The 14,169-nt window shown below is 40.2% G+C and overlaps 1 protein-coding gene across 2 annotated transcripts in view; it reads left to right on the top strand.

Annotated features, from left to right (window-relative positions):
- The window catches only part of thsd4 (thrombospondin type 1 domain containing 4), a 43,143-nt gene extending 30,464 nt beyond the window's left edge, over window positions 1–12,679 (top strand). For both annotated transcript variants that reach the window (XM_078944645.1, XM_023953650.2), the window contains 11 exons: window positions 3,133–3,337; window positions 4,279–4,454; window positions 5,502–5,598; window positions 5,762–5,935; window positions 6,168–6,297; window positions 8,446–8,650; window positions 8,738–8,911; window positions 9,626–9,799; window positions 9,879–10,058; window positions 10,891–11,038; window positions 11,172–12,679. In XM_078944645.1, the coding sequence (XP_078800771.1) occupies window positions 3,133–3,337; window positions 4,279–4,454; window positions 5,502–5,598; window positions 5,762–5,935; window positions 6,168–6,297; window positions 8,446–8,650; window positions 8,738–8,911; window positions 9,626–9,799; window positions 9,879–10,058; window positions 10,891–11,038; window positions 11,172–11,314 (1,806 nt within the window). In that variant the 3' untranslated portion in view covers window positions 11,315–12,679. The remainder of the gene's footprint in view (window positions 1–3,132; window positions 3,338–4,278; window positions 4,455–5,501; window positions 5,599–5,761; window positions 5,936–6,167; window positions 6,298–8,445; window positions 8,651–8,737; window positions 8,912–9,625; window positions 9,800–9,878; window positions 10,059–10,890; window positions 11,039–11,171) is intronic.
- Window positions 12,680–14,169: the final 1,490 nt, after the last annotated feature.

Raw genomic sequence — 14,169 nt, 5'->3', positions numbered from 1 at the left:
GAAACATGCCCTCCTTTCTCTGTGACTTGGAGACAAATTAAAACAAGTTGGGCATGGAAAATTGTAGATGCTGTCAAACAATGGTGTATTCTGACCTTTGACTTTGAGGATCCCGCTGAATGATTACAATGAACATTTTCCCCAATGGGCCAGAGTGCACAGTTCATTTGTGACAAAAACGCCAGGTGCTGAGGTCTTAATCTTTTCAAACATCAAAGCTGCAGGGAGTGGAAGTGCCGCCATCACAGAACTGAGGTTCAATGTGTTGTTGTGTTTTGCAGGAACAAAAGAAACCTTTCCTGACAAGTGGCTTTGACTCATTCTGGGTTACTGCAGAAACTGCATCATCATCAGATTTACTTTAAGAGGATTCTCGCCTCAAAACTTGATTCCCAACAACTTCCAGATGAAAGTGGGTTTTGGTGACATTTAAAAATCTGGACTCATTTCTCCTGGAAACAGCAGAATCTCCCTCCCCACATGGCAAGAGCCACCCACAGTGACACCAATGTGGTTTCACAGGGAAGAAGTTCGACCAAAACTCCTGAGCTGCCCTGACTTTAATGGATAAACTTCTGTGGAAAGGCAGCAGCTCTCCAAAAAAGGCAGCACCGCACTCTGACAGGTTCACAGAGAAGGCCAGCTTCATCAAAGGCAGCCCGGACGGCTGATGAGACTAATTGAGAGAAAATTCAGGGACTGATGACAACCTAACCTGCTCCTGCAAGGCTGACAACCTTGTCACAAGTTTGGTAATTTCAATAATGCAGCTGTCCGGATCGATGGACATCAACTTGTGAATTAACTTTCTCATGTTCCCAGCACTGTGGGAGTAAAATCCAGTGGTTCTTCATTCCTCTGTGTCTTTTAGACAGATCACATTCGATCAATCTTTAAGACCTTCAGTTAAAGCTACTTGTTTTCATTTCAATGTTTTGATTCCGAGATTTTCCCACTCCAATGGCTGCAGAAAACCTCACACCGTGTCAGTGAAACATTTTCCTTTTTAAGGCAAATGCTGTCCGGCATCTCTAGTTGTGCTGTTTTATGGTGAAAATTGAGACGTGGAGGAGATATTTATTCACTGCTCAACCTGTCAGCACGCTGCTCCCACTTTGTTTGAAACGCTGCTGTGCTGCTTAAATGCTCTTAGATGGGTTTTAACCTTTTGGATTCGTTTACAGTTTGGTTTGTTCATAATCACCACTTTGTGAAGAAAATGAAAAGCAGTCGTGCGTTTATGGGTGTTACTTTATCCAGCAGCACTGTTAAACTGTGACCTCCGTTTTATCCAGCTCCAACTTGTTCTTCTGCTACACTCAACCTTCATTTATCCCCCTTTAATTTCTTCCATCTTTTCTGTTTACTGCGTTGAAAAAGCCACAAATGTTGTTGTTTTTGCAGTCAGATGCAGTCAGAGCTTCTGTTGATTGCAGCAGAGCCAAGTGAGTGTGACGTCACCCATAGAAAATGGTTTATTTCCAGCTATGCAAGTTTTTACGACTGTCTTTATGCACTACGTATGAAATGCGTGGCCACTGAACGCGTGTTGCCTGGTCGAACTTTGACCTGGCAACAGAGTAGTGTCCAGTGGTGGATGAAACTGGATGCAGCCATCATCCAGGCGCAGCTCCTGGAGCAGGCGGTGAAATGCACTAAACTCTGAGCATGGATGGTTCATCTGGTGAACCCAGACACGGTGACGAGCCTGACGATGTCTGCATTTGTTCCTCAAAGATAAACCAAGGACACTATCCTGACATGATGTTAATCTATATACACCATTGCAAGGACGCTAGTAATGAACTGAACCGTTTCCGTTCCGTGCTCAATTTGCGAGATTTGCACCGCTACGACATTTCACACCAAGCCACTTCCAACTGTAGGTGGTGGACATGTGCTAGTAAACGAAAAGCAGAAAAAGAAGCCCCTCCCTGCTTTTCCAGTGTGAAACCCATGGGCTGAATGTGAGTTCAAGAATGCCCGGTGTGTTCGTAGCCTGAGTCTGCATTTCTATGGCAACTGCTCTCGCCAATCAGAAGTGAGCTTGTTGGAAGGCCACACCCCTATCACTTGTGAGCGGCCTCAGGAAACTCTGTCAAACTTTTTTTTGAGGCATCTGATTGCTCAGTTTACAACTTGAATAACTTGCACTGTAGAAAAAATGTCATAGGGGAAAAAAAATAGGCTTATCAAGAACGTGTTTAAAACAAGGTAGCAGAACAAGAATGCTTATTTTGGCAAATATAATAACTTAGTAAAATCTGTTTATTTCTCCAAAGAAGTCTATGGGATTCTTAGAGCCCTTTGGTTCCTGTTTGGAACACCAGGGGATACGAGTCACCAAGTCAGAGTCTCATATACAGTCCAATGGTTTGAACTGACAATGAGACGACTCCTTTTTCCCCTCCCCTCATCTCCCTTCTGCCTTTCTTCCATTATATGTGTGTTTCTCCTGCTGTGGGTCAGCATCAGACCTAGGTCTGCATGAAAATAAAACTCTGTAATTTGTTGTCATTTTGGATTTTCTCTTAGTATTAAAATGTTTATTTGAATCATAAATGCACTTGTTGCTAATGTCCCCACCAATTCTCCTTGATTCTAACTTTATGCAAAAGTTAAAATCATATTTAGGTAAATATCTGCATTAGACAGTAACTAAAGGCAAATAAGCAGAAGTGAGTGGAGCATATGAAAGCTAAAAGTCTGTTTTAGTCTGGACTTTGTTGTGCCTCTGAGGCGCCTTGCCACCAGTTTGCACAGCAAACTCCTTCTACTGCTGCTTTTTGAAATATTTTATAAACTACTGACATTAAATTTATCTGTGTTTAGGTTTCCTGAGTTTTATGACCATAAATGTGATACAGAATGCTCAAACTTTAGACAAATATAAAACATTTTTAATATACAGAAACATGACAGAAATACATTTTCAAATAATGTAGTTAATTATATACTTTAATCGTGTTTTTAGCTGGTAAGACTTGTATAAATTCAATATTTAAAATATGTAGTGTTTTCTTTTAAAAAAAAAAGCTTTTGTCCAGCAAACCTGAAATGCTGTTGATGCATTTTACACCAAGCGATGACACTCAACTGAATGACCCCTTCGTTCTGTCCACTGATCTGCAGAATCTTGGCTGTGATGGATATCTCGGATCAGGAAAGGTCATCGACAAGTGTAACGTTTGTGGAGGCGACAACTCAACCTGCAGGCTGGTCTCTGAACTGTTCAAACACAGTTTTTCCAAGATCGGCTACCATAAGATAGCAGAAATTCCAGAGGGAGCAACCAAGATCAATGTGACAGAGATGGTGAAGAGTAGAAACTACCTTGGTGAGTCATAAAAGTTTTGCCTAGAATACTGGGAATACCTGGTTATGGTGGTCCAAGAAGGTTTTCTTAAATATGAAGAAAAGTTCTTCAAAGATCCAGATGAAAATGTAACAATATCTCAGGCATCAATGGAGCTCTAATCAAAATAAGAAAGTGAGACAGCAGGAGACTGTAACAATATCCTCACTATGCGCTGGACCTTTTTCCCTCAACAAGCTTCTGTTCTTCTCTGTGTGCATCTAATAGTGCTCTTAGCTGTCCAAACACTGTTTTACAAGTCTGCCTAATGTTACCCTCCTAATGCTTTTCTAATGTCCTCTTGCATTTAATCCATAAACTCAGTGGAAAACATTTTAGGGCGTTTTGTTACATGACTCACATGACAGATTTGCCAGCACAGATTTTTGGTTGCGTAAAAAGCACACAAGTCCTTTTGCTCAGTTACTGCTCTTATGTTTAACTTTAAGATAAATTTTTGTAGAAAAAATAACTAGAGTAAGAAGATGCTTTAAAATCTTAAGCTGAAGTCAGCGACCCTCTGAGAACATGGTTAGTTTAGAAGCATTTCTTCTTCCTGAGGTAGGAAGAAAGTCATGGAAAGTTCCACAATCTTTCCAAACTCTCCTCACATATCCAAATTTTTTTCCTTACACAACTTCTGGATATTGCAATCTTTGTTGTGGATCTTTTTTTCTTAAGCTAACCAGGATGAGGCCTGATTTTCAGTTCCAACATACTTATTTGTTTTCAATGTGGGCTGGAATGGACAGGACTACTCTAAGTAACTTTTTGTGTTCATAATGTTTTATGGCTGTAAAAGTATGCGTAATCAATTACAAAATGGATCGTTGGATGGAGGGAAACATAAGTAAATTAAAATGACAAGTATTGATATTGATTTCATTGTCTGATTTTGCTGCTATATCTTCTTCTTTTTCTAGCACTGCGAAGCAGATCAGGACGATCCATTATCAATGGAAACTGGGCCATTGATCGCCCAGGGAGGTACGAAGGTGGTGGGACCATATTCACCTACCGCAGACCCAATGAGATCAGCAGCACCGCTGGGGAATCTCTCTTAGCTGATGGCCCTACCAATGAAATCCTGGATATTTATGTGAGTTGATCGGATCTTTGGCCTTGAGATGCTTGGAATCCTGGTTCTGCTGTTTGCAGATACGGGGGATACTTTGGGTTTTCTTACACTATGACTTCCAGCTCTCACTAGAGCAGATTCTTTCAAATCTGAGGTCATGAGCCTCTGCTGGAAAAAGATGTAATGAGTTAAAGATGGTGCATGGCGTATACTTACTTTTCTACCTTGCTTGAAAGCTCGAAGGGCTTTACAGTCTCAGTCCCATTTACCCATTCACACACTAATGGAGACTCTGCTGCCGAACACTGGCGCCAACCTGCAATCACCGGGAACAATGTGGAGTTCAGTGTCCAAAGACACCTGAACACACGGGCAGGCAAGGTGGGAACCAAACCTTCCAATCAGAGGTTGGCCACCCAATGTCCTTGTGATGAGGCATAATACGCTCGTTCAATAAAGAGGACGTCCAGTGATAGACTAAGAACTTGCCAAATATACTAAATCTTTTGGCTGGTTTAGGAACACTTTTGCATGGATAGATGAATGGACTTATTGATTAATTGCTAATTCTTTTCTCTTAAGTAAACTTTTCTGCCATAACCTGAACCCATTTTTTGTCTACTTTTTGTTGTAGATTTGCTGGCTTTTTTATAGTCAACATGGTACTTGATCGGAGTTTTGGGAGTTTGTTTCCTTCCTTCCTAAAAATGTTGCTGTCTTAACAGTTTTCCAAATATTTCCAATTTTTTTCCATTTCAGCAAAATGTCTCTGTTGATGCAGTCAGACATGCTAATTGTTTTGTTATGAACTTTTTTCTGTACTTTGTGGTTACTTTTTACTCACCCACTGAGGGTTTATTTTTTTCTTTCTATGCTTAAAAAACAGATGATTTTCGTATTTTCGTTGGAAACCTTATAATTAAGAGTTTTTTTCAAGCTAAGTTTGATATTAGCCACTAATCATACGTTGTGGGTTTGATATATATTTGTTTAATCAGTTGGAAAAACTGTGATCAAACATTTAACTATTGCCGGACTGTAAACCAAGTCTCCATTGCATTCCCTCAGATAATCTTCCAGCAGCAAAATCCTGGTGTTCACTACGAATACATTTTACCCTCCCAGAAAATAACTGGACCTCAGAAACCAAACCACAGACCAGAAGGTAAATTATGTCTCCTACTAAGAAAAAGTGTCCGTCAGGAATCTCAGTAATAAGAAAATTAAAAAAAATATTTGCAGTAGTTCCTACTAATAAAAATAATTTTATATAAAGTTAAAGCTCCACAGAGAATGGTTTTAAACGTCTAACTGTATTTTTGCTAAAGCTGGGAACGGACAGGATGAACAGGAAAAGGAAAACGTCAACTCTGCAGATCAGGGAAGGTCTCCACCTCATCGCCCCGACAACCAGGTGCCGGCTGTGCAACCACCCAGACGTGGGAGAGAGTACAACTGGAAACAGACCAGTGCTACGGAATGTAGTGTTTCCTGTGGAAAAGGTCAGCCAAAGCAGTTCATTTTAGAATATTTGAAACAAAAAGGAAATATGTTTTTACAAGTACGCTACAAGCAAAATGTACTTTTATGTTTGGACAAACAATTAATTTTTTTGTAAAATTGTTCTATTTTGCTATGTTTAGTTTTTTGTGCGTATTTGTTACTAAACAAAAATGTTTCTAATATTAGGGTTAATAATACAGTTTTCCCAAAAATAAAGTATGTTCTCTTTAGGTGTCAGATATCCCATCTTTCACTGCGTCAACCGTCTAAACCACGTCCAGGTTTCGGACTCTCTGTGCGACAGCAGCAGCAGACCGTCCTCACAAGAGGAGGCGTGCAACCTGCAGCCGTGTCCAGGATTGTGAGAGACTTTCTACCCTAATAGTTTGACTGATGACAGGTTTTTAAAAACATTATAAATCTAGTATTTTATTTGCTGGCTTATAATAAGCAAAATGCAATGCAAAATGTTTTATGATTTTCTTTTAATCTAAAGGAACAAACAGTAAAAATGTTAATAAAAAAGTTTGTTGCCAATTTTTAAATTCATTTCTTATTTGAATGAAACAGGACCGTAAACGGAAAACATTGCAATAAAAAACTGGACAACTAATAGTATATATACTGTATATGTAAAAACGCCCCTCTCACCCTCCGCGGGTGGTTTCTCCTCCAAGCTCGGGTCCTCTACCAGAGGCCTGGGAGTTTGAGGGTCCTGCAGTATCTTAGCTGTTCCTAGAACTGCGCTTTTCTGGACTGAGAGGTCTGAGGTCTTTCCAGGTATCTGTTGTAGCCACTCCTCCAGCTTGGGGGTTACTGCCCCGAGTGCTCCAATTACCACTGGCACCACTGTCACCTTCACTTTCCAGGCTTTCTCCAGTTCTTCTCTGAGTCCCTGGTATTTCTCCAGTTTCTCATGTTCCTTCTTCCTGATGTTCCCATCGCTTGGCACTGCCACATCCACCACAACGGCTTTCCTCTGTTCTTTATCCACCACTACAATGTCTGGTTGGTTTGCCATTACCATCCTATCAGTCTGGATCTGGAAGTCTCACAGGATCTTTGCCCTCTCATTTTCTACCACCTTCGGAGGTGTTTCCCATTTTGACCTTGGGGTTTCCTTTCCATATTGTGCAAACATGTTTCTGTATATTATTCCAGCCACTTGATTGTGGCGCTCCATGTATGCTTTCCCTGCCAGCATCTTACACCCTTCAGTTATGTGCTGGATTGTTTCAGGCGCTTCTTTACACAGCCTACACCTTGGGTCTTGTCTGGTGTGGTAGATCTGAGCCTCCATTGCTCTCTCCTTCTCTCTATTCAGGCTGACACATTCTAAAAATAGAACATTTAGTAAAAGGTTTATGAAAAACCATGTTGTTGGAATACAAACTGATTTCTTTTAGTTACAAAAATTAGGAAAAATATGTTCAGTTATATACACGTATAAAAAACCTGAAACATTTTCATCTTCAAGAGTCAGATATGCACATCTTAGCTGTAAAGTATATTTCTGATTTTTGTTGGCTGGGGTTTTTCTTTTTTATGAATATTTAACAATAGGACATCTATTTTGACACTTTCCCATCATACTAATTGCCTCTAAGTTCGTATAAGCTTTTTTTTTTTATTAGATTAAAAATGATTTTATTTATTTATGTTGTCTGTTGTAATGGGGGACAAAACATTTTAAAAAAATTATCTGTTGATGACGGACAGTTTTGTGGTTTTCTAAAGATCAGAAATCAATAGCTTAAACCCTTTCCCAAACTGTTTTGGGAGGTGGTATTTAAGAATTACTATTATTTTTTTTTTGACCGTAGAAATATAGATATATTTGGACTTAAAAGAAAAAAAAAAGGTTTTTAATGGAAAAGGACATTTCTGTTTCTCAGAAAATTGAAGATTTGGACCCAAATCAAATCTAAGCATGAAAAGAACTCTTAAAAAGGACAGAACAGTATGTGAAAAAAATATCGGAACCATAAAAAACAGAGAACACAGTGACAAACTTTAGTGTGCAAAAAAGGATCAAGTAGAGAGAAGCAGGTGAGTGACATTGACAGAGCAATTAGGACATCTAGAGAAAAGAACAGGCAACAACGCAGCTCAAAACGACTGACTGGTGTCTAAATATAAACAACTTCGGAGCTAACAAAGAAGATTCTGGTCAAGCTAAACAAAAGCATTTACACAGTAAGAATAAGAAGAAAACTAAAATGTTCAAGAAATTTATTTTTTCAAAAACAGCATGGATGATGATGACTTTTGAAATAACTTTATTGTTCTGCTCTCTGACTTTACATTTTAATTATATCTTCTTGTAACTGTTTCCTTGAGTGGAAGACAAGTTTTCACTGAAACAAATCAAGAATAGGAAATAAAGCTTTCAGCATCAAAACACAATGAAAGCCTTCCAGGTTTTCCTCACTTCTTTTTTTCAAAAAAGCAACAAACCTAACTCAAGTAAAAGTGCCATGTCACACTTAGTGTTTTTTTTTCCACACAGCTGGGATATTGGTGAGTGGTCGGAGTGCAGCAAGACCTGCGGGCTGGGTATGCAGCACCGGCAGGTTCTGTGTCGGCAGGTTTACGCCAACCGCACCCTCAACGTCCACACGAGTCACTGCCGACACCTGGAGCGGCCTGAAACAGCCAGTTCCTGCCAGCTGAAGATCTGCAGCGAGTGGCAGATCCGCTCCGAGTGGACCTCTGTGAGTGGCAGCAGTCGGTCATTTATAGCTTATAGACATTCACTTGTTTCAGTTTGTCCCAACTTCCTGGCTCGGCTGTCTCCACAGTGCTCAGTGCCGTGTGGCTTGGGTCAAAGGTCAAGGGAGGTGCGCTGCGTCAGCAATGTGGGGGACTTTGTTTCTGATGAGGAGTGCAACATGAATCTGCGGCCCATCGACATGGAAAACTGCGACATGGGAGCCTGTGCCAAGAGCTGGTTTTACACAGAGTGGGGCGACAAGGTACATCAAGTACTGATGACAGAAATAGAGCTTGAAATAATTAGCCTGAATCATAAAACAGCTTCATAAGAATTTGGATTTTTGTTGCAGCAAGTTGTTAAAGAAAAGTGAATATGTGTAAAAAATGTTTTTTACTTCTAATGTTGCTTCAAATCATTCTCTTTATTTCAAATCAAATCAAACTTGACTTATAAAGCACTTTTCACACATAGAAGTGCTAAACATAAAATAAATATTTTTAAAACTTACAAATCAAAAGCAAAACACCTTCACAAAAAACATTTTGAGAGGATTTGTTAAACACTTTTCTCTCTCTCTCTCTCTCTCTACCTATCTCTCTGACAATCTTAAGTATATAGACTATAGATCTATATAGATTATAGATCTATAGTCTATATGACGATCTATAGTTTTAAGTACAGTACATTACTTACATGCTTTACGAGAAGGGTGCCTATGAGTTCAAGCTACATTTGTAAATCGTAAAATTGCGGGTTTGATTCCCGATTTGCCCGCCCATGTGTCGAAGTGTCCTTGGGCAAGACACTGAACCCCACCTTGCCTCTGGTGGAAGTGTTCGACAGTGGAGCAGCCACCAGTGTGTGAATGTATGAATGAGTTTGTGACTGTAAACCGCTTTGGGCCTTTGAAGAAGGTAAAAAGCGCTATACAAGTATACCACATTCACCATTTTTTTACCATTTTGCCTCCCAGTGCTCTGCTGAATGTGGGATGGGTGTAAAAACTCGCGGGGTCCTCTGCCTCACAAACCACATTAGCAGTTTGCCTCTGGAGGGGTGTGGCAGCGAGCGTCCTGCAGACTCTCGGGTCTGCAATAATGGTCCCTGTGAGAACCGCATCGAGTGGTTCACGGGTCCCTGGAGTCAGGTAGGAGAACCGCGTTAAGCTTTTGCTCTTGTTTCTGTTGAACTTTTTTAACAGCATTTGTTGTTTTGTGATGAGCCAGTGCTCAGCAGAGTGCGGCCCAGGAAGCCAGCAGAGGGCAGTGGTGTGTTTGGTGAAATCAGAAGAAGGAATCTCTGTCATGCCGCCATATGAGTGTTCATCCCTGAACCGGCCGCTCAGCCAGCAGAGCTGCAACCTGAAGGCCTGTGGCGCCAAGTGGTACCACACTGAGTGGAGCGCTGTGAGTAAGATATCAAACATTCTCTCATTGCTGTGATTATGTCTTCAGTGGACGAAGATGTTTGGACCATAAATGTCTTTTGTTTACTTTAAATACATTTTTCTGCTATTGCCAACAACTAGACACCATGATGATATTCTGCATCTTTTGTGTGATGGAGCCTGCCCAGAAATCTCTGCTGAGCCTATGCCTGAGCCACTATGAGCAGAGATACAAACATTAAAGCCAGAGCTGGCCACCAGCTCCTTAAAGCCTTAGTCATAACTGACCCACAGGGGGATACAGGCAAAAACGTAGGCAAAGCCGCACGGGGCACACATGACAAGTGTACAGTCCATTTTCATAACATCTCTTGAGGCAACCCAGGGCCTGGACAACCAAAAACCTGCACCACCCAAACAAGTCAACCCCAGTAGAGGTGCATGTGACTAAGATATTAGCTGCAAATATTAGCTTGTGCAAGCGCTGAATTAGGTTCAGTTTATGATCAATCAATCAAGCAATCGATCATCGATTTAGCTGGTTTTCTACGCCTATAGGAATTGATGTCTTTCTTTCATTTGGAATCATCTGGAAGAAAAATCATGTTATTTGGGTTGAGGAATACAGTATTTAATAACATAGTAAACATATTTTTTCTCAATGTTAAAGACATGAACAAAAGCATGTCTTCTTTTAAGCATGATTTGGAAAACTGATTTTGTCATACTTCTCACAGACTACAGTGAAATCAACTAGAATTAATTTTGATAGATGCCAGAATGAAATCAGAGATAAACCGGATTTTTGTAGGTGTGAGGCTGACTGCTGCTCCTGATTCATGTCCCTCCAGTGCTCAAAGACATGTGAGGGGGGTTTCCGTGTGAGGGAGGTTCGCTGCCTCTCTGATCATGAAGTGCAGTCCAGTGAGGGCTGTGACGAGCGGCTGAAACCTGCAGCGAGGGAGAGCTGCAACCCCGAGCCCTGCATGCCTCAGATAGGTCAGTCGACTTTATCAAGTTGACGGGAATCCTCCCATTTTCTGATGATTGTAGCGTTCACAGGTTCCAGGGAAATCCTGCCTGCTCCGCGCGGATGAATGTTGTTCCTATCTTTTTTTTTTTGTCATTGCAGATGAGAACTGCAGAGACAAGTACTTCAACTGCAACATGGTGGTCCAGGCTCGCCTCTGTGTGTATGATTACTACAAGACAACATGCTGTGCTTCATGCATTCGAGTTGCCCACAAACAGATGATCCATCGAGGACGCAGCTAGCGCCCTCTGCCATCTCAGCTCCATGCTGGGCTTCCTGACATCACCCCGGCTCTGAGTGAACCCGGAGAAAAAGACTGAGGCAGGAAGTTAACGTTAAAGGAGTCTTGTTCAGCTAGTCTGAAGAAGTAGTTGGTTCATACGGAAGCAAACACTGGGATCCAATGCAGTTTGAGGAACCTGCTAGAAAAGCAATTCCCTGGATAAGAGAAGCAGATTAGAAGTAAACTTCTTGACTGCTTTGGTTTCCTTTTTAGTGGAAATTTTGCTAATCTTTTTTTTTTCTTCCTTTCTACAAGATCGGACTTTGATTGAGAGCTAATGGATGGATTTCGTCACGGCACTCAGATCCATGTTCTTTATCACCAGAAAAACATTTGCTGAATGTTTACTGTTGACCAAAGATATCTGACCCAAAAAACCAATAACACACAAACCTCACTTTTTCAGCCGCTCCACAGAAACTGAAGAGGAAAAAAAGGAATCTTTTATATTATTTATGTGCGTGGTTCCCCTGAGTGGACCATCCACTGGTGACTTCCTTATGACTGTTCTTCCTTTCAGCTCATCCTGATGTCTGAACAGAATGTAGGCATTCCACTGCTGGATGGTAGAAGCAGATGTTCAGAAGTCCTTTCTTTTGTAGAGGAGGAAACAAACTGAAAATGTTTTTTATCTCTAAGGATATAATTTCTCAATTGTACAGCCCCTGATCATCCACAGTTCCCTGTAAATATTTATTTTAAACTATTATAATATTTTAAGGCACTCGTTTGTTCACTTTTTTTCTTATAAAAATGGAATTTGTATTCCAAATATTCTGCAGTGAGTGTTAAATTTGCTAAATGTTTTGTTCCATTACTACATGATTCACCTTTAAGCTCTACAATGATACCTCCAACTACAAAGTACTGTAAGTGTGATGAAGTCCAGAGATTCTCAAGCAAAGACAAGTCCTAACAATCTTCTAAAACGTTGCATTTCTACCTTAAATTGGAAAATTGATCTATTTCAATAGTGAGAAGCAGTTTTGTTTCATCTCAGTCCCAAGCAGACCTGCTAAGAATTGAGACGGTCACCCGCAGCACACGTGCAGCTTGTTTCTGTTACATTACGCAAACTGTATAGCATTAAGCTTTACATTTTTCAGGTGCATTTTTTCCTCATTTCAGGAAAAAAAAAACAATAACTCTATTTCAGGTCTTCTGTATCAAATGAAATCTAACCTTGATGTGAGTCTGAGAATTTTACTTAGAATTTTCCTTTTATTAAAAACTGGACAAGACTAAAATGAAGAAGAGACAATGCTTTTCTTAATTCTAAATGTAAATAAGTAAATAAATAACTAATAAATATCAAATAAAAAAACTTGTTGGTTTTGTTGGTTAAAATGTTTGTCGGTTACACTGCAGTTTTCTTTTGCTTAACAGACTTGCACTGTAAAGATTTTTTTATTGACCCAGCATTTATCATTTTGATGCTGTTAACGTTTGTTTACAAAACAAAAAGTAAAAAAAAAAAAAGGCAGGGAGGGGCTTCTTCTTTTTCTACTGTTTACTAGCACATGTCTGCCATCTACAGTTGGAGGACGCTTGGTTCAAAATGTTGTAGCGGTGCAAATCTCGTAAATCTTGCTCCAGCCGTTTTCCGTTACAGCTCTATTCCGATATATGTAAGATTAGGTGCCATTCCATTTTAGCTAAACACAAATCACAAGTATTAATTTCTTCTCCATGATCAATTTTCAAAAGAATCGCCCTTCCATGAATGAAAAGTAATGCCATCCGTATACCACTACCAAGTCCGAGTTCCTGATTGCTGAAAGTCTGACCTGGTTTAACTGTCAACGTGCGTTCAACAGCCGAACATTTTGGTCTCAAATGGACTTAAAAATGTGCGTATCCATCTATGAATGTACGAGTTTTGAACACAGAAGCACTACAGGCACTTTTACAGAGACTTTTCATTGAAAGTGGTGGCTTGAACACGCATTGCAGAGGTTGGTGTGAACATAGCTTAAAACAACTTAGTTGTAATGGAATTGATCTCTAAATCTCAACATTGTGCACATTAGTTTTCAGCAGGCGTCACCACTTGTGGGTAATCAGTCCCAGGTAAAACTTCATTTTTTTCTGTTATTTAATTTTTTTTTCTGTCTATCAGCTGACCAAAAAGGAAAAGCTAGCAGCCTATTTCACTGTTTCTGTGGAGGTTGTGTAATCTTCTTGGTCACTGCAGGTGTAAATTGTGATAAATCCATTTTGTTTTGTGGCCTACATACAGACTTCCTTACACACATTTGTCATTAATAAGAGATTCCGGTGTGTGCTCATGCAGGGAGGAGAAACATATTTTTTTAGGAGATCTGCTTTCTGGATTTGTTACTACGGGGCCATCCAAGAGCTCCCAGCAGACGGGGAGTTTTCTTCCCAGGAACACTCTGATAGCAGCCACACAAAAAGGGGTGGGGAGGAACTGCCACTGGAGACCAGGAGGTGTGGAGAGCGAGAGCCCAGGTAGAGCAGAAGGTGCCCTGCAAGTCTGAGGTCCAGCCCCAAGTTCAAAGGGATTTGCAATCTTTAACAACAACACTGCTAAGCAGCAAGAAAAGAAACTTGCAGTTGAAGCCTGTCAGGTAAGTGCATAATTGCCTAATTGTATTAAGGTAGAAGTACTGGAAATTTTTATCGACTGAAGTTTTGTGATACATTTGTTTTTCATTGTTTTTAAATTGTATGCATAAAAAACACACATAAAAAAACTGTCAGTTTAAGATTTTTTCCTTTTTTTCCAGTCGCCTAAATCTAAAAAAATATTATTTCAAGCAGATATTCCTTTGTGGAATTCATTGGATCGTT

The sequence above is a fragment of the Oryzias latipes genome, chromosome 3 (genome assembly GCF_053564925.1).
Source record: "Oryzias latipes strain Hd-rR chromosome 3, Olatipes_Hd-rR_3.1".
Classification (NCBI taxonomy): Eukaryota; Metazoa; Chordata; class Actinopteri; order Beloniformes; family Adrianichthyidae; genus Oryzias; species Oryzias latipes.
The sequence above is the reverse complement of the archived record's forward strand: the minus strand, read 5'-3'. Positions and strand labels throughout refer to the sequence as shown.